The sequence below is a fragment of the Haplochromis burtoni genome, unplaced genomic scaffold (genome assembly GCF_018398535.1).
Source record: "Haplochromis burtoni strain Fernald_Lab_line unplaced genomic scaffold, NCSU_Asbu1 Contig_9, whole genome shotgun sequence".
NCBI classification, from domain to species: Eukaryota; Metazoa; Chordata; class Actinopteri; order Cichliformes; family Cichlidae; genus Haplochromis; species Haplochromis burtoni.
Window position 1 is genome coordinate 5,025,528 of NW_024582370.1, and position 22,613 is coordinate 5,048,140.

Consider the following 22,613-nt stretch of genomic DNA (forward strand, 5'->3'; position numbering starts at 1 on the left):
TTTGTGTGTTTTCACTGGTAATTGGAGGATTTTAACAGTCATCATCGTCAGGCTTATAATCACCACCGTAAAAGTGGCTGTACTGTGGCAAGTAGCTGCCTTTTCTTTCTCTTTTTTTTTCAATGTAGAACCAGACTAATATCTGGTTTCTGCACTCCAGATAAAAGAAAGCGAAAGGGTTTTGAAGAGGGCAAAGTAGACAGAGCCTTTCCTGCTCCTCAGGGTACCTGACCCTTTATCTTGCAGAGCAAGAGTGTGGTTAACCTGAAAGAACTGTGCATTGATTTGACAAGCTTTCTCACAGCAATGAGAAATAAAGTAGTCATGGGGCTCTTGGTGATTGAGCGGCTGTGTGTATGTCTGTGAAGGAAAAGGCTTTCGGTGTAATAAGGGTCTCTTACGGCTGCTTTAGAAATAAATGGAGATAATTTGGCTGAAATTGGTGTGACAGACGGGTAAATTGTTGCAAGCAGAAGTCAGTTTGAAGGTTTGAGCTGCGTTACCTTGAAGGTGAAATTGCGACATGAGCCTTTGAAAGCTTCACCGCCTGTGTTATTTGGTTCTGTTTCAGGTGTTTTATAATAATTTCTTCATTAATTATTCTTGATTCGCTGCCGATCTTTCTTTCTTTTCCTTTTTCTTTTTTTTGAATTAAACCGACCTCTTTGGAAGCTTCAGCTTTTTCCTCCTGATGTGTCCCCAGGTTTTGTTGTCACTGCTTCGTGTGGCTCTTAAAATGTGTCCTGTAATTTGGTTTCAGGTTCTCTGGAAGTCAACACTGTGGACACGTGCACTGTGCCTACCAGTACAGAGAGCATTATCACTGTATGGACCCTGACTGTAACTACCAGGTGAGCGTGAGTACCTAATCTCTTATACACATTAAACATTGCTCAAGCATTCACAGCTATTCACAGCTTAGAAAAGGTCATTTTGTTCACGGGGCCACCATCACTGGTCGAAACCAACTAGTGATGGTAAACTGCACTGACTATCATAGCACTCTTAGATGCTGGTCTCCAGTTTACCAAACAGCCTATGGGTATTTGTATCTATCCAGTTTTCAGGCATCTTTGGGCACAGTTGACCTTTTATTACAAAGGTTAATTGTAAGTATCCTTAAATATGGCCCCTTTTTTAAAAATCTATTTGTTCCTTGTTTTTCCTTTTCTGAAGACACTGCCACCGTAAGGGGCCTGGCTTTAATCCACTTTCACGGTATTAATCTTGCCCTGGTCCCATGAGGTGTCATGTATGGCACAGGAAGGAGAAAGAAAACAACACAAAGCAGATCACGATACAGGCCTCGTGTTTGCTGTAGCATATGGCCCAGAAGAGTTAGACAAACACGGGTAGATTTGTCAAAAGATGTAGAAAAAAATCCACGCGCAGCTAGAGCCGTGTGTATTTTCCTTCCTTTCTTAACAAGTTTCTGAATTAAGCCATCTTCAGATGTAATCTACAGTCTGCTCCCGATCAAGAGAGATTACAGCTTGATAAATATTGTTTATGTGGTGAAAAGCATTACAGATCTAAGCTTTCATTTTCTGCTTGAATCCCACTTCACAGTCTGATGAGACACATTCTTGGAGGAATACAAAGGAAAATCATTTCATGTCATTATTTAGAGTGTTAGTTCAGGTTATCATGGCAATTTCCACGGTCAGGTCCACATTTCTCTGTTGCTACTGCGTCGCATGGAAACACAGATATGCTTTGGAAGCCAGTTCCCAGGATGTCAATACTGAAAAAAACAGGCAGGCAGTGATGAGCAGCCCCCTTTCAAAGCGATAACTCATGAAATGTTACATGACACACACTCCTGGAATATTATCCCACTGCCAGCCTCTGGGCGATTGGCTGAGTCTTAACATTCTCCTTTCATGGGCTTGTACATGGGAGAGAGTGTGCATCTTGCCACACTAGTGGGAATCCTAAAATAAATGTTGCAAGTGGCTCCCAACCTTCATCACCACTCAACTGAAAATGAGATCTTTTTCCCAGTCAGCTCTCTCCATGGCCTATTTTGGACGGCTTGATGGATCGAATGTACCATGACCACAGTTCAACCTGTCATCGTTAGATAACAGAAAAGTGCAGGCCTGAGATCTGTAAAAAAAAAAAAAAAAAAAAAATTAGCAAAAAGAGAAAATCTGAGACAATCATCAGCCAGATTACAGAAAAAATGTAATTTAGGTCTGTCAGAAATGTGCAGCGGGAAAACACCAACAACAGGGGAATGAATGGCTGTGAGATCTCGGCTTTTTACTTGTGTGCAAGTGGAACACATGACACAAAGCAATTACCCTACTTTGTACAGCAATTAGTTGCTCTTTAGAGTCGTTCTTTCTGATGTTTTTCCCTCAACTGGAGATAAATATGGATAGAAGACAGAACTGTCTCATTGATTTAAGCTTCTCCTGTTACAGTTTCTGTAACATCAGCTTAAACCCAATTACAGCAGATTTGGTTGCTGCAGGTCTCCGTGGAGTGACTTTTCTGTTTTACCCCCTTCCAGGCTCCTGAGTATGGGAGGGATTTTTTCTTTATAAGAAAAAAAATAATTTATTTAGTAATTTTACAAGGCGGGTGTCTTTGCATATTCATTTATATTTACAGGCGAAACCTGCACCAAAAGTGAGTGTTAATGCTTTAATTAAAAAGGGAATCATATCTCAGCGAATTGAAAGGGAAACTGTTTTTTGGTTCACTTGTTTGTTTGTTTGTTTTTATTGTCTTCTGTTTTCCCCTGTGCACGTCTGAGAAACCATCTGCATGGAACAGAATTTTTCCAGACACAAAAACATCAGAACTGTTATCTTGCATGTCAATTGATTCGTCTTAATTTCTAAAAAAAAAAAAAGTGTTGGAAGGCAGGGAAAGAAACCCAGAAACAAAGAGTGTATGGGGAACATACTTTATGTTCCATGTGGAAGCATCTGCATTCAGAGAGTCCCGGGGCCTTTAAGCGCTGCATTTGGATAGAGCGCAACTTTGAGATATGCAAAGTAAATTAATAACCACAGAATGCATCATGTTTAAAGACGTCCTGTCCCTCTATATTGCCGTGCGCACATCCCTCCCCAACTGCCAATTGGCTCCTGCATGTTGCAGCTGCTGCTTCTACAGAGATAAAGTGACTTGTTGCTGATTCTGTGACTGGTTTAAATAAACACCAACCTGTTGCCGTACACCCCCACCCCCCTCCCCTTTTTGCAGAGGTTTACCAGTAAGCAGGATGTAATCAGGCACTACAACATGCACAAGAAGAGGGACAACTCCTTGCAGCATGGCTTCATGCGCTTCAGCCCTCTGGACGACTGCAGCGTCTACTACCATGGCTGCCACCTCAATGGAAAAAGCACCCATTACCACTGCATGCAGGTACACTACACAGACTCGCGTCTCCTCTTCCACCTACACACATACCCACAAAATGAACCCACGAAAGCACATGCACAAACACGGAAACAAATATGCAATTATGGTTCCACATGTTTAAGCATTACATATGGAGCAAAACAACCACTGCTCACTCTGTTAAAGAGCACCAAATATAGATAAATGCAGGTAAATTTACAATTCGTAATTCAAATTATATTGCAGAGACACCACATGCTGTCCATAAAAGAGTGTAAAAGGCACCGTTTAAAAGCACTGGTTTTGTCCAGTGCCTTTATACAGCCTTTTAGGAGCAGTGACATCATTTTGTTTAAAACCGGTTAAGTCAGGCAAAAATGAGCAACTCTGTATAAATTACGGCCAACTTTGGAAAATCAGGCCACTTGCAATACGCATGACTTCAGAGTGTTTCAGAGTCACTCGGCTTACCTACATATTTGTGAAGTGGAAACTCACTTTTTCCATTTATACCAGAGTGTCTTCGTAGAGCAGTTTGCAAAACGTGTCCTCGGCTAAATAAAAGAAAACTGAAAAAAAAGGGTGAATATGAGTGAGGCTGCTTGTGCTTTCCCCATCTTTTTACTCTCTCACTCCTTAATTGGCATGGCTAAAATTCAGTTAGGTGTTTATATAAACTATACATTTTTCATCTTTTAGTACCAAGCAGCCAGTTGAAGATTATTCCCCCTCTGGATTTGTTTAATTTTTTCTACATCTGCTTATTTTCAATGTCATTGTGCCGAGAGCTTCTCACCAGCAGGGCAGCGGTGCAGCGCAGGATGGCTTGAGATATATTCTTTTTTAAACCCCTGTAACAGCGTAATTGTTATTAGGACATTTCAGCCCTTGTTTTAACAGTCCCTGAGAACCTGCAGATGTTGGCATCGGCTCTCTTGATTTAAGGGGGAAAAGAACCGAGAGGAATTTTTTTCATTGTTTGACTCAATATGGAGAAGTTGCCCGGTTTGCGCGGGTGAAAAGTGCCACAGATGATATACAATTGCTGCTTTTAATTCAAACATTACCTGTTTTTTCCCCCCCTTTGTTGGCTCTGAGGGCTCATGTGTACCAGAGCATTTTAAACTAAAGACTTAAGACAGTCATCTTACTCCCGTCTACCCCCTCCACTACTGAAATCTGTTCTCAGAGTTACAGTAAGTTTGTGGCGACTCACCGTTACTCTCCAAATATGAATTTCATTTTCTAAAAGGCTGCTTTGCCAGGAAGGTACTGTACTTTCAGCAGCCTTCTGCGGCCACTGTCTCTTTCAGTCACCTCCTTTTTTTTTTTTACTTTCCAATTGTCACGATAGCAAGATTGTTTCCAATTCACAGGTTTGAGATGAAACTTGTAATGCTCTGGTGTTGCCACAAATTAAATCTTGAATGTGAGAAAACATCCTTCTTCTACCCATTTCTAGGCCACTAGCATTTTCTTAACCACAATGAGATCCCTCCTCTACATCTAGTACAGTATATCTGATCTTTTATAGCATTTTACAAACCATTCTTGCAAACTGAAACTCATGCATGCTTTGGGCCCAGATCTTGTTTTCGATTACCATGCTCTGACTCTGCTTTTGCAGGTGGGCTGCAGCAAGGTGTACACCAGCACCTCCGATGTCATGACCCATGAAAACTTCCATAAAAAGAACGCCCAGCTGATCAATGATGGCTTCCAGAGGTTTCGCGCGACTGAGGACTGTGGCACGGTCGGATGTCAGTTCTACGGGCAGAAGACGACACACTTCCACTGCAGGTGGATTGACCTAATGTGGTTTCTCCTCGAGATTTTTTTTTTTACTGTATTAAAACCGACTTTTGGCAAATATTGTTTAAAACAAAGAAAGATTCATAAATTAAAATGGATCAACTTAAATTTTATAGCATTGTGACTTGCATGTGACAAAAATCATTGAAGCACTTTGAAAAAAATAAATAAAAAACTTTTATTATTTCATCATCACCTCCCAAGAATTTAAACCTCCACCAGGTTGGAGATGGTGATGTGTCACTGAACCGCACCACTTATTATTCCACTTCACTGTAAAGTATTTCAATCATGTGGATCCCCTCCATGAATCCACACCTGATCACATTATCCCGTTTGCTTTTCAGGCGCCCGGGCTGCACCTTCACCTTCAAGAACAAGTGTGACATTGAGAAGCACAAGAGCTACCACATCAAGGACGATGCTTATGCCAAAGATGGCTTCAAGAAGTTCTATAAGTATGAGGAATGCAAGTACGAGGGCTGTGTCTACAGCAAAGCCACCAACCACTTCCATTGTATCCGCTCCGGCTGCGGCTTCACCTTTACCTCCACCAGCCAGATGACCTCCCACAAGCGCAAGCACGAACGTAGACACATTCGCTCTTCTGGTGTCATGGGCCTCTCTTCCACCTTCCTGGCACCAAAGGATGAGCCCGAGGAATCCAGCAACGACGACCTAATGGACTTCTCGGCCATTAGCAGCAAGAACTCCAGCCTGAGTGCCTCACCCACGACCCAGCAGTCCACTACTGTACCACACCTCTTGAGCACGCCCACCACTGCTGTCTCCTCCTCATCCACATCGGGCCACGCCCTCAAGCCGACCCCCTCGCTGCCCAGTGCGGGCCAGCGTATGTCCACCCTGCTGTCTCAGACCTTGCCCAGCAACATACCGGTGGCCCTTGCTCTTTCCAACAGCACCTTGGCCACCTCCAACCCGTTCTTCCCCCTTATGTCCAGGCTGCCTCTCCAGCCACCTCCTCAAGCTGCTGGCCTGATATCCGCTGTGTCTTCAGGGGCCCACTCCATGCCCACCGACTCACTCACCCAAGGCTGCTCCACAGTCGGGGCGGATGGAGCCATGCCATCTACCCCAACCTCCTTTGCCACCTCCTCCATTATGGAGAAGATCTCTGCAAGCAAGGGTCTGATTTCACCCATGATGGCCAGACTGGCGGCTGCTGCACTCAAGCCATCCGGCAGCCCAGACACAGGTCAGTGAGTGAACAGCCAAGTTTATCTCATATATTAATGATGGATAACATAATGTGAATATAAAAAATTCAAAAGAAAACTTTAGAGCTACATCCAAATCCACATGTTTATGATAAGCTGCATGCTTTTTCGCTCTTTGTGGACAGAGCAAAGAGAGAGCACTCAGAGGTCATCTCTCTAACTAGCCTAGAGCGGTGAGAAGGGCAGAAAACCCTCTGCTTTCAAGCTTAAAGGGACATTCCGGAGGCATGGTCCTCTGCTCTCGGCTTGTTATTGTGTTGATCGTTTGTTAGATACCCACAATCCATTTGGAGATAAATGCGCTGACAGGGGAGAGTAGAGCCTGTAAAAGTCTCTTATGATGTTCAGAGTGGGGGCTCCTGGGGGTTGTGTTGAACATGTTTCCTCATCATTGGTCTCTTATCTCTGTCTGCGCCCGTTCCAAGCAAATGGAGGTGGAATGAAATTAAGTTCAGAAATTGCGAGAACAAAAAAAAATAATTTTTTTTTCGTATCCTCTATGAAAACTGATAAAAAGAAAAAACAGAAATCACTCAGGCAGAAATGACTCAATGCAGCAGAGCTAAGAAACAGGCTTTTCTTTTTTTTTTTTTTTCACCGATGCAAGAACTCAGTCACAGATGCAGTCATCGGCAACGACGCACACTTTTTGAATTTCTGGAAACCTTCTGTTTCCACAAAAACATGTCACCCATAAATTTCAGAGGTAATTGGCTTGTCCATGTTTATCACATTGCTCTAAACAAAGCCTCTGAATGAAAATGAAGTTAAAGTCTTCAATTGATAATGCACTGCAAGCGCATGGTCTCGCATTCAGTTGCAGTGCATCCTCCTGCGCTCAGCCTGAGCAGGTGGGGTACGGATTGTAAATGGGACTGCTCCGGATGTTGGGACTGGGAAGGATTACAATTCCTGGTGGTACTCCTGGAGCAGGACAGGCCCTGGGAGAGAGCTGGGGCAGCTGCTCCGAGGAGCCGAGCTGAGCCCGGGCTGTCAGACTGAGCTCCACCTCTGGGCTTCCAGCAGGTAGTCTGGGCCTCCACAGATGGTGCCATCACCACCCCTCTCGATGGCTCACTTAGTTACAGCGTAGATCTCTTTACTGAAAAACAAGTTATTTTAAATAAGCTCTCCTATTTTAATCGCGCACATTTTCATAAAAGTTTTAGCGCAGACACAGGATGGGGGGTTTGCTGTGTGGTTTTGTTTCTCATATTTGCTTCATAAAATGTGTGAACAGGACATTTGGGGCTAAAATGAGGAGGAAGTGGTTTGTGCTTCTCTGTCAAAAAGGTGTGAGAAAAGTCACTGTGTTTGTGGCTATTTTTCTCAGTGTTTATTTTTTCTTCGGGTTGTGAAACTTCGCCTCTTTTGCGGTGAATTGTGCATTTTTCCTGTTTCTGCCTTCAGTATTTTCTCAGCTTTTCTTTTCTTTTTTCTTTTTTTTTTCATTAATGTTCCGCTCTAATTTACCCCTAAGTGTTTTTCCCAGAGATTCAAGCATCTGAAGGGTTTACTAATTAGACACACAGTACAAATGATCTTTCACAAGCTCTGTATCTTATCCGGAGTAATTACATGGTGGTACATTATTCCTGGATAATTTCCAGAAAGAAGCTGCTTTGAGTCAAACTCATTTGTTCTCTCTCTGCTCGCAAAGTGCATGCAAAAAAATAAATAAATTTAAAACAATCACGATGTGCTTTGCAGTGAGATTGCTTTGTACTGTGATCTACCTTGAGCAGTCAGCTTATCTTCTGATTGTATAAAAAATATACTTTACTCAGCGTGGCGATCATGTGTGGATCATGCAGTGAGTGGCTGCTCTTGATATAATGTGCTCTCATTTTGTCTGAGAGATGATTTAATTGTCAATGACAAGGCAGGATTTGTCTGGCTAGTTAATTTTGGGTATACTCTTATCAAGTTTGGGGGGGGGCAGGGAAGGAAAGCTGGACAGAGACTTGGTAAGCATTCAGTGACCTCAAACCAGCCGCAAAATTGTTTGACTACTGTTTTCCTTTAGCCCCACCCATGCCCCACCCCCAGCCCCTCCAACCTCAGCCATTGTCAAACTGAACTGACACTGACACTTCCCCATCTCCCAGCTTTCAGCTGACAAGGCCCAAGACTGGCTTTTCCACTTGTATTCTGCCTGATATGTCTCTGGGTCATCTTGTAGCGGAGGGAGGTGGTGGTGTGGGCGGGGAGGGAACTCTGGTTGGTTTCCCCTCTTACGTTGGCTGGTCTTGTTTTCTCTGTAGCAAGTAAAAGGAGAGGATCCCCATCAGGCTCAGGGCCAAGGGCACACACTTGGTTGCCCATGACCTTGCCTGTCACAATCCCTCAACACCAGCCCTAATTTTTAAACAACAGATTTCTCACCAAACCAGTCGTGGCTGCTGGTGCACTCCAGTTTTAGTGTCTCAGAGGCTACGCTGGGGCTCCCACCCCCTCCCACTCACATATATATTTTAAAATAAACGACCACTTATTGTCAACCAAAAGCTCTGCTTTCCCTGTATAGCCCCGGGATAAATTAATATTTCAATCCCGCGGGATTGGGAAAGGGGGGGCCAGAATTCACCTTCCTGTCAGCGTTTTTACCTCAGGTCATCCCCTGGTGTTTATTTATTTCAATTCAGCGCTCCTGTCCTCACTCACAGCATTCACTGAATACCTATTTGGAGGCGAATGTGATCGAGGGGTCACGCTATTTGAACCAATCTGATTGGCTGTCAGCTCCAATCTGACCGACATAGCACCCGTGTTCCTTGTGGGTACGCTCAGTGGCACTGGCTGCCGCCCGTTGTCAGGCCAACAAGGAGCCTGGGAAGGTGGGAAGGGAGGGGGTGGCCAATCTGAGACTGCCACTTTCCCTCAGCATTAGCATCTCACTTAATGACCAGTTAAGAGGCAGCCTGGCAAATGAGTTGTGACAAGTGCTGCAGAAAAAGGAGTCTTTTTCCCCCATATCTCCCGCCTCTCAATCACCATTTAAAAGGCTTGACGGCCTGACATAATTTCGCAATAATTATCACTCGGAGTATTCTTTTCGGGCCAGGACAGGAGTCAGATTGGATCTTGTCATAGAGTAATAATGCTGACCAACAATAACTTTGTTGTCTCTTCTCTCATCTGCATCTCTGACTTGATCCTCAGGGAATGGGCAGCCGGCATTAGCCAGCCAGTTCAATCTGGTTCAAGTGAAGCAGGAGCCAGTGGACGCCAACTCCGGGGCTTCCCAAGACTCCACACAGGAGCACAGCCTGGACCTGAGCAAGAAAGACCAGAGGTACAGATGGTAAACTGATGGTTAATTCAAAGTGAAGGATGATTAATTAGTGTTTCTTTAACCAATTCAGCCTTATTATTGGCAAAATAACCCCCCACAAAAAAGAACATCCAGCTTCTCTGAATGATAGATGATGTCTACTAGTTTGGCAGCTCTGGTTATATACAAAATATTTAATTTATATAAATGTGCATACAATTAGAAAATCCTCCACATATTTCTCCATTTATTTATTTTGCGTGTGAGTGAGAGAGAGGGATGTTTACATAAACCTTCAACTCCAATCTTCCCTCCAACCCACACCAGATCTTATTTCTTAAGAAGACAGCATTTTTCTTCTTCATTATACAGGCACACCTTGCGTGATAAATAGTAATATTTACTGTTCTCATGCAAATCTTGACTAAACATTGTTCATTTTCCTTGTTCCAGTAATGAATCAAACGGACACCCTGTACCAGGGAATACATCTCTTTTATCCTCGCTTATGAATAAGGTAAGATCCATCCATCAAACGCCTTTCATCCCAAGACAAATTAGCGGGACACGAAGGGGCCTGTTTGTTTTTTAATGTTTCACGGCTAATAAGATGAGTTTGTATCATTTAAATTTTCCAGCCATTTTTCATAGAGTGTAATTTTCGCTGCACCTCTCACAAATTAATACAATGAAGCAGTAGCTGGGTGCCATGCCAGATATATAGAGATGTTTGTTTTTTGATGAGCTGTTTTGAACTCGCCGTCCAATTTTTCCTCCTCCTTTATACGTTTTCTTCCCCCTGCCTCACTCTACATTCATTCATAGGGTTTATAAATTATTTGATTAAAAAGTCAGCGCAGGGAAAAAAAAAAGAAAAGCAGGAAGGCGCTGCCCTCATTTTTTAACAAGTCTAAATGTTAGCGTATGGAAATTTAAATCTGTATGGTTTTTTTGTGAAGATTAAAATGGACATTGTCTTAGTCATATATCTTATCTGACTCGTACAAATATGCCAGGTAGTTTCCATCATGTTGATGATGTCATGGCAGATCAGCCACCATTTATTTACTCTCTCCAACTGATCATGACTTCCTCCACTCCTTACCCCCCTGCAAGCTTCGCCGCCTCCGTGCACCTAAGTGCACGTCGTGGTTTTAACCTCTCTCGAGGACACCTTACCTTCACATTTGCAGTCGTTGCGCCCAAACGGCGGAGACGAGCTGCTGTCTAGCAACTCAGCTGTTGTCGTGTCAGCTTTTTGTTGGTTTGCTGCAAGCCACCACATTACATAAAAGGGTTAACAGTAGCTCCCAGAGGATGCTTGGCAAACACGCTTGGCCTGCACTCAAGCAAAAGCCCGGATGTTTGTAAATCTGGCTGCCCTTTTTAGCTTCGCCAAACCATGCATGCGTGTGTGTGTATGTGTGTGTGTAAGAGAGAGAAAGAGAATTCATTCTCATACTCGTCACTAACATACGAAAGTGCCCAGCTAACCCAGCGCCTGGTGGTTTTTGTGCTGTTTTTTTTGTAGATGTCACAGGTGAACCCTGCCCTCTTCAATGCAATGAACCTGAAGACAGAGCTAGAGGCAGGTGAGGGTGGTGACACCTCGGAGGCAGGACAGTATCTCAGCAAAGTGCTGAAGAGGCCCCTGGCAGAAAAAGCCAACGAGATCTGGAGGACGTACCTCCGCAGGTATAAAAAACAACAACAACAACAACACACATACACAGGAAGCGCGTAGAGACACTGGATTCATTATGAGAGTGAGAAAACAGTCAGAGTGTTAAAAAGTAGCGCACGTCCTTGGAAGGTCTTTCCTGTAAATACTATTCCTCACATACTGTATCAGTGGAAACCCCCCCTCCAAAAAAAAAAAAAAATAGAGAACACGTTCTTGCAGGAATTGGAAATGACAGTGCGCTGGTTACAGTATGACGGACCGCAGACATTTACCGTCAGGTGAAGAGTTGAGCCAGGTGTCCTCATAGGTTGCGTTTTCCTTAAGCAGCAGTAAATTTACAGTCTTTCTTATCTGTCTCTGTTAAGGTTTGACACGGATGACTTCTGTGAAGCTCAGTGCGACTTCCTTCACAAAGTTCACTTTCACTGCTTGGTAGAGGACTGCGGTGCCCTCTTCAGCACTGTGGATGGGGCTATAAAACATGCTAAGTGAGTGTCACGCTACCCTCGCTCTCTGCATTTTAGTTTTTGGCTTTTATCGATCGGTATAAAAAAGAGCTTCCATCTTGTTTTTCAGCTTCCACCTCCGAGCCACCTTGAAAGTGAAGTCGGAGCCTTCGTTCGGTGAGGGCAAGGACTCCGGTGAGGGCGCCCAGCTGCAGCCCGTTGCCCCCGTCTCTATGGCCAACAACCCCTCCATGGATGTTGCACACCTCTCCTCCTCTGGCGGATACAGCTCTCCTCCCCCCTCCCTGCTGGCCTGGAAGCAGCTGACGGGCAGCATCCCTCAGATGCCAGCATCAATGCCCAACCTGCCATCCAGTTCCCCTCTAGCCACCACCTCTCTGGAGAATGCTAAGCCACAAGTCAAACCTGGTTTCCTGCAGTTCCAAGAAAAGTATGTGGAAACCTCTGGGTTTCGTACACAGCGCCCTGCTTTTCTTCTTACTTTCCACAAGTTGATTAAACGATATCTTCTCTGTTTTTTTCCTCCCCCATGCAGTGATCCATGTTTGGCTACTGACTGTAAATACTCCAATAAGTTCCACTTCCACTGCTTGTTTGGAAATTGCAAGTATGTGTGCAAGACCTCTGGAAAGGCAGAATCCCATTGCTTGGACCACATCAACCCGAACAACAACCTGGTCAACGTCCGCGACCAGTTTTCCTACTACTCTCTTCAGTGTCTCTGTCCCAACCAGGTGAGTGTGGCTTGATAACTCAGCCAGGAGCTGAATCACCTACTGTCATCTCCCAGAGGTTTCTAAGCATGAAGTATGCTATCTATTAGACCAGTATTTGAGGTTATTTGACTCAAGGCTTTCACAACCACTGCTCGCCGTCTTCCATCTCTGCTGAGAAAGACAGTCGACTCACCCCAGTAATGCCTGTTTATATGTCAATGATGTCATTTTGACTGCCGCATTCTCCTCTCAGAAAAGGCCAATTTAGCTGATATTACCCAATAAATCATTGTCACTTGCACAGTAAACAAGGCTGTCTGGAATAGGGCAAAAATCAGGGGAATGCTTCGCAAATGAAACCTAAATGGCAGCCCCTGCCTGCTCTCATGAGCCCGTATTTGGAAAACCGTTTAAATGAATTCATTAATGTGTTGAAAATCACCCCTCTCACAAAAAGCCCCCCCTCCCTTCTCCTCCCCCCTCCCCTTTAGTCTGCATCTCCTGAACTGAGAAGATCTTATTTGGCCCGGTCCTTTGGGATCTGGGCCTTGCAAACAGATGGTGGTGTACAGACATGTTAGAGCGGAGGGGTGTTTGTGGGATGCCTGGAAATGCAAAGTAATTGTACCAAACAACCGGAGAGGAAAAGACTGCGAGGTGTTGATTATGTTTTTTTTCTTCTTCTTTTTTGGGAAGGAACTGTGTGTAGTCTTCGCTTAAACTTTGCACACAAAGAAGGATCAAATAAAAATTAATCAGCTCCTCTGGCTTTCAAACATTCACGACATTTGAGTCATGAAATTGGAAATTATGTGTCTCCACTGCAGCACTGCGAGTTCAGAATGAGGGGCCACTATCACTGTCTGCGGCCTGGCTGCTTCTTCGTCACTAACATCACCACCAAGCTGCCGTGGCACATCAAGAAGCATGAGAAGGCAGAGCGTCGCGCCGCTAATGGCTTCAAATATTTCACCAAGAGGGAGGAGTGCGGGAGGCTGGGTAAGGAAAAAACACTGGAAAAGAAAAAAACTTCTGATCCTGTAAAAGTTTTGTGTCCCGCTGTCTCTGTCTTTGCCTCGCATCAAGCTGTGTCAACCTGAGCGGCTTTTAAAAAATACTTTGCCAGGAGAGATCTGAGGATTAAAGGTGTTACGTTGAGAAAGATGTAGCCTAATTTGTGTTGTCTGTTGCAAGAGGATATTCCCCGTGTTTACAAAGGGAGAGAGACCAGTGTTGGCAAACACAGTGTCATGCATTGCGAGAGGTTTAAGAAGCATGAAACAAGTCTGCCTCGTAGGTTTTTGTTGGCACATTTTGCATATTCACAATGGCACCTCGAGTCCCAGATGTAGCCTTGCCCGTGCTATATGAGCAATAATGTCAAAGAGGGCAATCACATCCAGGTTGTTTTCTTCTTTCTTTTGCCCCTGTCAGAAATGAGCAATTAGGTTTGTGTTTGTTAATTATCTGGCTTGTCTGGTTTAGCCTGTTTGTGTTGTGAAGCTGCGCCTCACAGCCACCGCTGCCATCACACAGAAATGAATTAAAAGTGATCTGTTTTTTTCAGGCGGTTACACAAGCTTTTCAGAGCGCAGAAACAAAGCAAACAAAACCAGGCCCTAAACAGCTGTTTTTTGTCCCCAGCCTGATCTGCCAAGTGTATTGTTTGGGCTGGAGGGGGAAAAAAACAGAAAGGATTACCACTGCTAGCTCTCCAGTTATAAAGAATTGATGGGTTGCCAGTATCCATGGCAGCAACATTAAACTGAGCACCGCTGCTGATGTTACCTGGTTTCTGTCTCACAAAAGGCCCTCCCGTGTCACGGGGGGTTACTGTTATTTGCTCAACTTTGCGTGTTTAAAGCGTTGTGTGTGCAAAAGCTATTTGATGACACAGACATGTTTTTTTTCTCTTAAAGTGGGTGCCATGGTTACTGACATGCTAGCACCTGCCCAGCATGTTACTCTTTCAATTATTTCTGCCTGCTTTTATATAATGGTATTTGATTAACAGGCACAAAACGGCACATTCATTTAATTTGAAATCATAAAGCAATTAGAGCTAGACCGGTTAAAACACTGGAAAAGAGCAGAAGAATATAGAACAGACGACACCACAGCGGAGAACAAAAGGGGGAAAAATGACAATGGAGATACTTTGAAAAATGAATTTAATATGGGAATAATTGTATATTTACTTTGGTTTGCAGGGGTGTGTGCATTATTGGCCCACAGAAAATGAGAATTTATTTATGTAAATTCCTAATTGAATAAAGCATGTCAGTGTAATAAAAGAGCTCCACAGGTTTAGTGCACAGAAGCCTTGACTTGCTCAGTATGACACCCGAGTGATCTAATATTCCTCCTACATGTACACTCCGAAACACTTTGAAACCCGATCCCTCTTTTGTCACAGCTATATCATGAAATTAAAAAAACCCTAAAAATATTTCACTTGGTGTTTGATGTATCGCGACGCCGTCACACTTATAATATTGCGTGTGGCGCGGGGAGCCTTTTTTTGGACGCCGCACTGGGAGCCAAAGATAAATTAAGCTCTTACTTTATTCTTTTTTTATCCTGCAGGTTGTAAGTATAACCAAGTCAACAGCCACTTCCACTGCATCCGCGAGGGTTGCCAGTTCTCCTTCCTCCTCAAACACCAGATGACCTCACACGCACGCAAGCACATGAGGCGGATGCTGGGGAAGAACTTTGATAGAGTCCCATCCCAGGTACAAGCACGCCAACGGCGACCTGTGATACATTTTGAAAAGCGGCGTCATAAAAATACAGGCTAAACATCTCAACGGTCTGAAGCCTGTGTTGAATAGTTTACTCAAACATATTTTAACAAAGCACACACCCTTTTCCTGGGAGATTAAATAGTGAATAGACGTTCCCTTAACTACTCTACTACTACTATACTACATATTGTTGTTTTTGCTCATTTACACTGTAAAAAAGAGGAAGGGCTAGATATTGTTCAGCATTTGGGAAACTCATTTCTATTTTTTTTAATAACACTGCATATCAGCTCACCGCGCTTACCTAAACACAGCATTGCACTACCAACTGGGCATATTATTATATCGGTCTTTCTTTTTTCACTAAACATTCAGAGATATACGGCACAGATCTTTTTTTCCTCCCATATTCATTTTGTTGTTCTGCTGATCTGCAGTTCTGCTTTTATTATTCTGCTAATTTCCCTCATGGGATTGATAAAGCATTTGTCTGTCTGTGTGTCTGTGTTTTTCATCTAAATTTTATGTTCTCAGAAACACACCATTGTTTGTGGTTTTTGCTAAAAGAAGATGGGAAAAAAAAGCTCCCGATCCATTAAAGACTGCTCTTAAAATCTTCCAATATCATAAAATGAAGAGAAAAATAGGGATAATAATAGTTAAAGAAGGTTTAAACAAATGTTAAGCAGCGGAAGTCCTTTCTCGTTTCGATTTTGTCTGTCTTTCGTTCTTTTTAAGGTCGCGAATAACAACAGCTGTTAGCGTACTGGTGGTTACGCCGTCTTTGTAACTTGTGTACCTGGTTTGGTCGGTTTTGTCGGGGTTTTTTCGTTGTATATCTATTTCTTTTTTAACATTCAGTTTCCTTTTTTCTGAGTCATATTCAAGGAAAGACTAACAAAGACGTGATGTTCTGTAAAAAAGAGAGTACCGCTCATATCCTGTCATACCAGTCAATAACAAATCACTCATGGCATTCTTTTGATGAAGTTTCTTTTACACGCAGTTTCCTCAGTTAACCTCTGCAGTAGGTGCGGGATGGAGCCTTTGTGGATATAAATGTGGATTTTCTAGTTCTGTTTAGGCTGTTTTTTTTGTTTTGTCCTTCATATAATGACAAAAGTATGAAGTTCGTTCTTTCAAAAAATACTTCTGACGTCTTGAAATGCTTGGTTGGATGCCAAGCGCCAACACCTGCGCTCATGACTCTTTATAACCCAAGATGTTTGTTTCGTAAGTCTTTGTGTGATAATTTTTTTAAGCTTTTTATTTTATTTTGTTTTGTTTTCTAGATGATGTCACTCGGCCGCAGGGCGGATGAGATGCAGCAGCACGCATCGGGTATGGTACACGGGTCCATAACGATCCAGCCTGGCATCAGCTCCAACTTCTCCAACATCACGGATGAGAATGATGACTACATGGACTACATGGGTGCAGGAGGCAGCCCCTTGGGTCTCTCCTCCGAATCCTCCAACCAGGACCGAAGCTGCACCAGCACACCTGTGGGCAACGACAGCTCTCCGGCAGGTAAGCCCACGTGACTCAGACTCTGACACGTCAGCATGTACGGCCTTTAGCACAGTTTAGTCCACAGGTGTTGTCCACAAAGGTTTTCTACTCGTTGAACATCTCAGCCCACACGTCACCCAGAAAGCCAGCAACTCGTCATCTCATGCATCCTCCAATCACAACTCTGACTTGCAATCAATAGACACATTAGTTTTAATATATGTGGTTGATGACTATGCTATATTCTTATGTTGGGAGCTGCGGACGAGACAGTTTCCAGTTTGCCCGGTCATCCTCATAAAACCTCCATTTTGTACATCAGTGGTTTGAGATATTGCACTGTATGTAGCTTATTACATTTTCCTCTGGCCAGAGATCATCCCTGTGGCTTTATGTCTACTTTAGCACTTTTAGTGGTTGGAGTTTTGGGAGAAAGGAAATGAGAAACAGCCTCTTTTTCCTCAAACTTATTGAATAAACGGGTTCTCCTCTATATTTTTTCCTAAATCTTAGCCTGTCTCTGATTTTCACATTTCTCCATGTGTTGCCAGAAATATCCACTACTCTCATCGTTGTTGTTTTGGCTGGGTTACTTTGTCTTGAATGGGCCTCATTTTGTATCATTCTCTTATCTTTTATCTTTCCCTTTTTGCCTCCCATCCCTCTGTGTGTGCGTGTGTGTGTGTGTGTGTGTGTGTGTGTGTGTGTGTGCGCGCGATTTGGACCCCGTGTTTGTCTTTGTTCCCGTCTGTGTGTGTTTTCTCCCTCTTGCCTGTCCTTCACCCTCTCTGGTCAACCTGTCTCTCCAGGACAAGGCTGCCCCACCACCACTTCTGCTCCTACCACCCCTGCTGACACTAGCGCTACCCAGAATGCACCTCCTTCCTTCTCTCCTCCTCCTCCACCACGACCACCGCCACCTCCTCTTCCTCCTCCTCCTTCCGCTCTTCAGCCTGGCCTGCAGTCCCAGGCCCCATCCCTCTCTCCTGCTCTCCTCCGACCCCCTCTCCCCTCACTCCCATACCTCCTCTCTCCATCCTGTCTGTCATACTCTCTGCTCAGCGCCTCTCTGGGAGCCACTCGGAGTGTTGTCATGCCAACCAACACACCAGCTTTCAGCCCCATCATTGCCACTCCGTCTCCGGTTAAAAATGACGTCCCTATAGTGCAGGATGCTGCAGGTACTTATCCCCGGCGCAAACCAACACTGCAGCTGTCATTCTCAATTACTGAGTCCTGTGCAGCATTTAACTGTGTGATCCAGCCTTTCTCACTCTGCACTGTTGTTATGAAAAGACTGAAAAAAAAGAAAGCATGCAAAAAAGAGAACATTTGTGTTGAAATGCTGAAACTTGCATGCTTACTGTGTGGGTACAGTAACAGGAAAAAAAAGTCTGCAATCACTTGACTTGCACCTTTGTGCGTAATTTCCCTTTTAGTATCACTAGGATTTAGCGAGAGACAGCAGTAAATTTGGCACCTGTTCTGTGAACCCTGGGCTCTGTTTAGCTTCCATTAACAAGGCTGCATCAGCAAGCTCTTATTTAATCTTGCCCCAAGTTTTATCGAGGCCCACTGCTTCCTGTCTTGCAGAACAGGGAGCGCATCATTAGCAGTGACCCCAGGGTGTTGCAAAAAGGTGGGTGCCCCTCATAAAACAAACATGGAGATAAGAGGGTTGGTTAAAACTCCCAGCTCCGCCTTTCTTTGGAGGCCCGAGACACCCTGTAAAAGTGTCATGTCTTACAGTCAATCTATCATCCCCCCTCCTCCTCCTTCTTTAATCATTCTGGAAATTAGGGATTAAAAAAATAGTGGCTAGCTGTGCTTACTCAGCTGTGAACAACTTCTGGCTGAGCGGGGTCCGACATTAGGGTTTTAACCAGGACAGTCACTTGTTTGTAAGTCTGTGGACTTTATTATTTTTTTCAGGATTATTTTTGTTAATGCCCTTATCTCTTGTTTTTAGGCAACACCATCTCCATTCCCACGGCCGCTGGTGCAAAGAAGCGTTTCTGGATCATCGAGGACATGTCCCCGTTTGGCAAGCGCCGAAAGACCGCATCGTCACGTAAGATGCTGGACGAGGGGATGATGCTGGACGGATTCCGGCGCTACGACCTCTACGAGAACTGCAAGGACTCCAGCTGCCAGTTTTCTCTAAAGGTCACCCACTACCACTGCACTCGTGAGAACTGTGGCTACAAGTTCTGCGGCCGCACCCACATGTACAAACACGCCCAGCACCACGACCGCGTAGACAACCTGGTCCTGGACGACTTCAAGCGCTTCAAGTCTTCGCTCAGCTGCAACTTTCCTGACTGCCAGTTTTCAGGCAACAGCACCCACTTCCACTGTCTGCGCTGTGGTTTCCGCTGCACCGACAGCACCAAGGTGACGGCCCACCGCAAGCACCACGGCAAGCAAGACGTGATCAGTGCTGCTGGCTTCTGCCAGTTCAGCTCCAGCGTGGACTGCGAGGTTCCTGACTGCAAGTATAAGCTCAAGTGCTCACACTTCCACTGCACCTTCCCCGAGTGTAAGCACACAGTGGTTGGCATGTCCCAGATGGATTCCCACAAGAGAAAGCACGAGAAACAGGAGCGAGGCGAGATTCCGTCTGTGTCGCCGAAGCAGGAAGCGGCGCACCACCTGGGAGGAAATGTGGCGGCAGTCCCTCCATCCTCCATGGGTCTGTCTACTTCCTCACCCGGTGGCCTCCACGGTTTGTCCCACAACATCATCACCAGTACTCCCTCCATGATCTACCAGACAGGCGGCATTGCTTCTGACTATAACCACTCATACCCGCCATCCTCCATCAACTTAGACAGCTCCCTCAACCTGGGCACAGACACCAGCAGCTCACTGTTTTTCCTGAAGAACGCCGCCGGTCTGGGCCTCAGCGATTCCCTGGACCTCAGCAAGAAAATCCACCACGACGCAGCGCGATCAGCCCACAACCTCTCAACCCAGCTGGGCCTGCCGGCAGCTCAGGACGACACCACGGGAACATCCGGGGAGGCTGAAGATGACATGTCACCAGAGGAGGAGGTGCAGGCGGAGGAAGATGACGAAGAAGAAGAGGAGGACGATGAGGAGGAAGAGGAGGCAGAGGATGATCTCAACACTGACTCAAACGATGATTCAATGGCGGAGCCCGACGGCGAAAAAGACAATGGCCAGAGTTTCGATGCTTCCGTTAACCACACTGATGCTTCCCAACTGGAAAAGCAAGAAGATGCTGACCCATAAAAAACAAAAACAAAAAAAACACACAAAAAAAAAACAAACTGAGTTTAAGAACTGCAGAAAAATTCTGTGTACTATGATTAAACGAAAAATGAAAGTGGCCTCATTTATCATGTCGAGAGACTTCGGACGACGACAAAAAACAACGAGAGCGTGGCGAGAATGATGGCCCGAAACGATTTATTATGATGTTTACAAGATGACCAACATTATTAATTCAATTATGCATTAAAGGAAAAAAAAGATTACGAATGGAGACACACAGAGTTAGGGCCCTGTTTCACACATGGGACAGCAATGTAAAGCATTTTACTACACATCAGTCTTTTTGTGTGCGTGCATGTTTGACTTTAATTTATTTTCATTTTTTCACTTTTTTTGTGTGTGGACAAAAAAGAAAAAAAAAACACGTTAGAAAAACAAAAACAAATCTCTCTATATAACTATATATGTAAGTGTGTGTGTGTGCGTGCGTGCGCGTGTGTGTGAAAGATAATATACAAAGGAAATTGCTGGCACAGGCGACATGAACTGCAGAGCCGTGGATACATAGAAAAAGGGACATGAATCACTAAGGGAAAAGGATGTGTTTCAAACGTTTGATCTTTTTTCTGTATTATTTTATTATTAATTATTATTATTATTATTATTAGACACTGAGAGAAAGGGGTTACATTTTGCTTGTTCCCATCTCTTTGGTATTGTTTTTTCTCCTTTGTTCTCAATGATACGTGGACTCGACCAGTAGCTGTTCGGTCGGTCTCAGCTGCAGTCAGGCGTCCTTTCAAGCCGCCAACCTCGACAGTTCTCTCTGACATTCTGCTAGAAGTGTTTTCAACTAGCACCGACTCCAAGCTTAACCCTTTGTAATTTTTAGCCCCAATGTGGAGGAATCAAGTTTGTGCGTGGGTAGTGCACTTTTCTATTAGCTGACCATGATGATAAGATATACTTAGATAAGTCATAAGTATATTTAAAAAAAATATTTTTGTTACCATTTGCATCTTTGCATTAAAAAAAATTGTCCTTTTTGTTGTGTTGTTATAGTCAGTTGCATATCGATCTGTAAGCCGGAGAGGTCTTGATTAACGCCCGGCAAGTCACGCGGGGGATGTTTGGTTGTTGGAGGGGCGGGTGGGGGCTTCAAGACTGACCAGAGGAAACGATGAGTCACTCAGATGCAGCAGCAGGAGGGGTTGGGGTAGGGGTGGGGGTGGGATATAGAGGAAGTGTCAGGGAGTGTGTTTTATGTTGAAACTGTACAGACCGAAAATGTCTCACAAAAAAAAGACGGAAAAAAAAAAACGGCATTTTTGTTTTCCATTCACTATGGCTGTGGTTGAGCTCCTGTTGTAATGGTTTTTATTTAATATTTATGTGACCTTCCAAATGAGAAATTTTTAGAGTGTTATTGCACTTTTTAGGTTCATTTTTACCATCTGGGGAATGAAAAAAAAGGAAAAAAATAATGATATATATCTTTTAACAGGGAATTTGCTTTAAAGATGTTGTTTTAGTTCACTTTTTTTTTTTTTTTTTTTTGCTTTGATGCACAAATAGATGTTAGTGTGACAAAGAACTGTTGTTCTGTGGTTTATTTAAAGATTGGTTTTTATTTTTTGCTTCTTCTGTGATTGGACAGTACAGCGATTTTAAAAAAAGGAAGAAAAACAACGACAACATAAAAAAAAAAGGAAGGAAACGCGGTGCGTCGGGAAAACGGCGCTCCTGTATGAAACACTAATACGGACTGTGATTTCAATTAATTCTTAAGGAGTTCATAGCAATGCTCACTTACTGTAGTACTAAATTATAAACCTGTCTAAACCACCCTCTGGTTTTTATTGAGCGAATATGTACGACTGAGGAGTGGACACACTGATCATGAATTATCTCCTGAGCTTAGCATTGGATATAAATGATCACAATATAGGGATAAATAATGTGTGTAGATGATATTCCTCCAGATATTGTTTTGAGAAGAAGAAGAAGAAGAAGAAAAAATAAGGTTGTACAGTATTTTCCTCTGTAAAAAATGACTATATATGAACAAAATGCTCTTTGATGAACAGCTTCCTTTAAAAAGAAAACGGTAAAAAAGGAGAAATGAATAATAAAAAGTTAAAAATTCAAATAGCCTCATCATAGTTTGCTTGTGTGCGTGACCTCTCTTAATTAGAAGTTGTTCATATTATAGCGGCGGCGGGATGCCGTTACATGCCGTATATTTTATTTCTTTTCTCTCAAACTAAAAATACACTGATTTGAATTCATTCATGGATGTTTCTCTCTTATTTATTGATTCATTTGATTCATTGTCATTTTTCTGTGCATGATCTCTTCCCCCCCCACTCACACACACACAAACACACCCACCCCCACCCCCCCAATCCCTCTCATTAACTGAAAATCTTGGTTTGTATTTACTTTGCTGTGGGCGCAGACTGAACTGTCTCCCGGGACTCTGTTGCAGAGCAGAGGCATTTACTACGTTTGTTTTGTTTTCTCTTCATTTGCTGAGATAACTGCAGGGGCTGGGAGATGTTGTGTA

General features: G+C 43.9%; 1 protein-coding gene across 5 annotated transcripts in view; it reads left to right on the plus strand.

Annotated features, from left to right (window-relative positions):
- casz1 (castor zinc finger 1) overlaps positions 1-22,196 on the plus strand; it is a 79,560-nt gene extending 57,364 nt beyond the window's left edge. For 2 of the 5 annotated variants that reach the window (XM_005914974.2, XM_005914972.3), the window contains exons 5-19: positions 761-857; positions 3,220-3,384; positions 4,988-5,160; positions 5,520-6,388; positions 9,573-9,705; positions 10,138-10,201; positions 11,216-11,379; positions 11,734-11,856; positions 11,945-12,265; positions 12,371-12,569; positions 13,379-13,550; positions 15,138-15,286; positions 16,591-16,828; positions 17,620-17,991; positions 18,780-22,196. In XM_005914974.2, the coding sequence (XP_005915036.1) occupies positions 761-857; positions 3,220-3,384; positions 4,988-5,160; positions 5,520-6,388; positions 9,573-9,705; positions 10,138-10,201; positions 11,216-11,379; positions 11,734-11,856; positions 11,945-12,265; positions 12,371-12,569; positions 13,379-13,550; positions 15,138-15,286; positions 16,591-16,828; positions 17,620-17,991; positions 18,780-20,065 (4,525 nt within the window). In that variant the 3' untranslated portion in view covers positions 20,066-22,196. The remainder of the gene's footprint in view (positions 1-760; positions 858-3,219; positions 3,385-4,987; positions 5,161-5,519; positions 6,389-9,572; positions 9,706-10,137; positions 10,202-11,215; positions 11,380-11,733; positions 11,857-11,944; positions 12,266-12,370; positions 12,570-13,378; positions 13,551-15,137; positions 15,287-16,590; positions 16,829-17,619; positions 17,992-18,779) is intronic. The other 3 variants (XM_005914973.3, XM_005914978.3, XM_014339958.2) reach the window with 3 other exon arrangements.
- Positions 22,197-22,613: the final 417 nt, after the last annotated feature.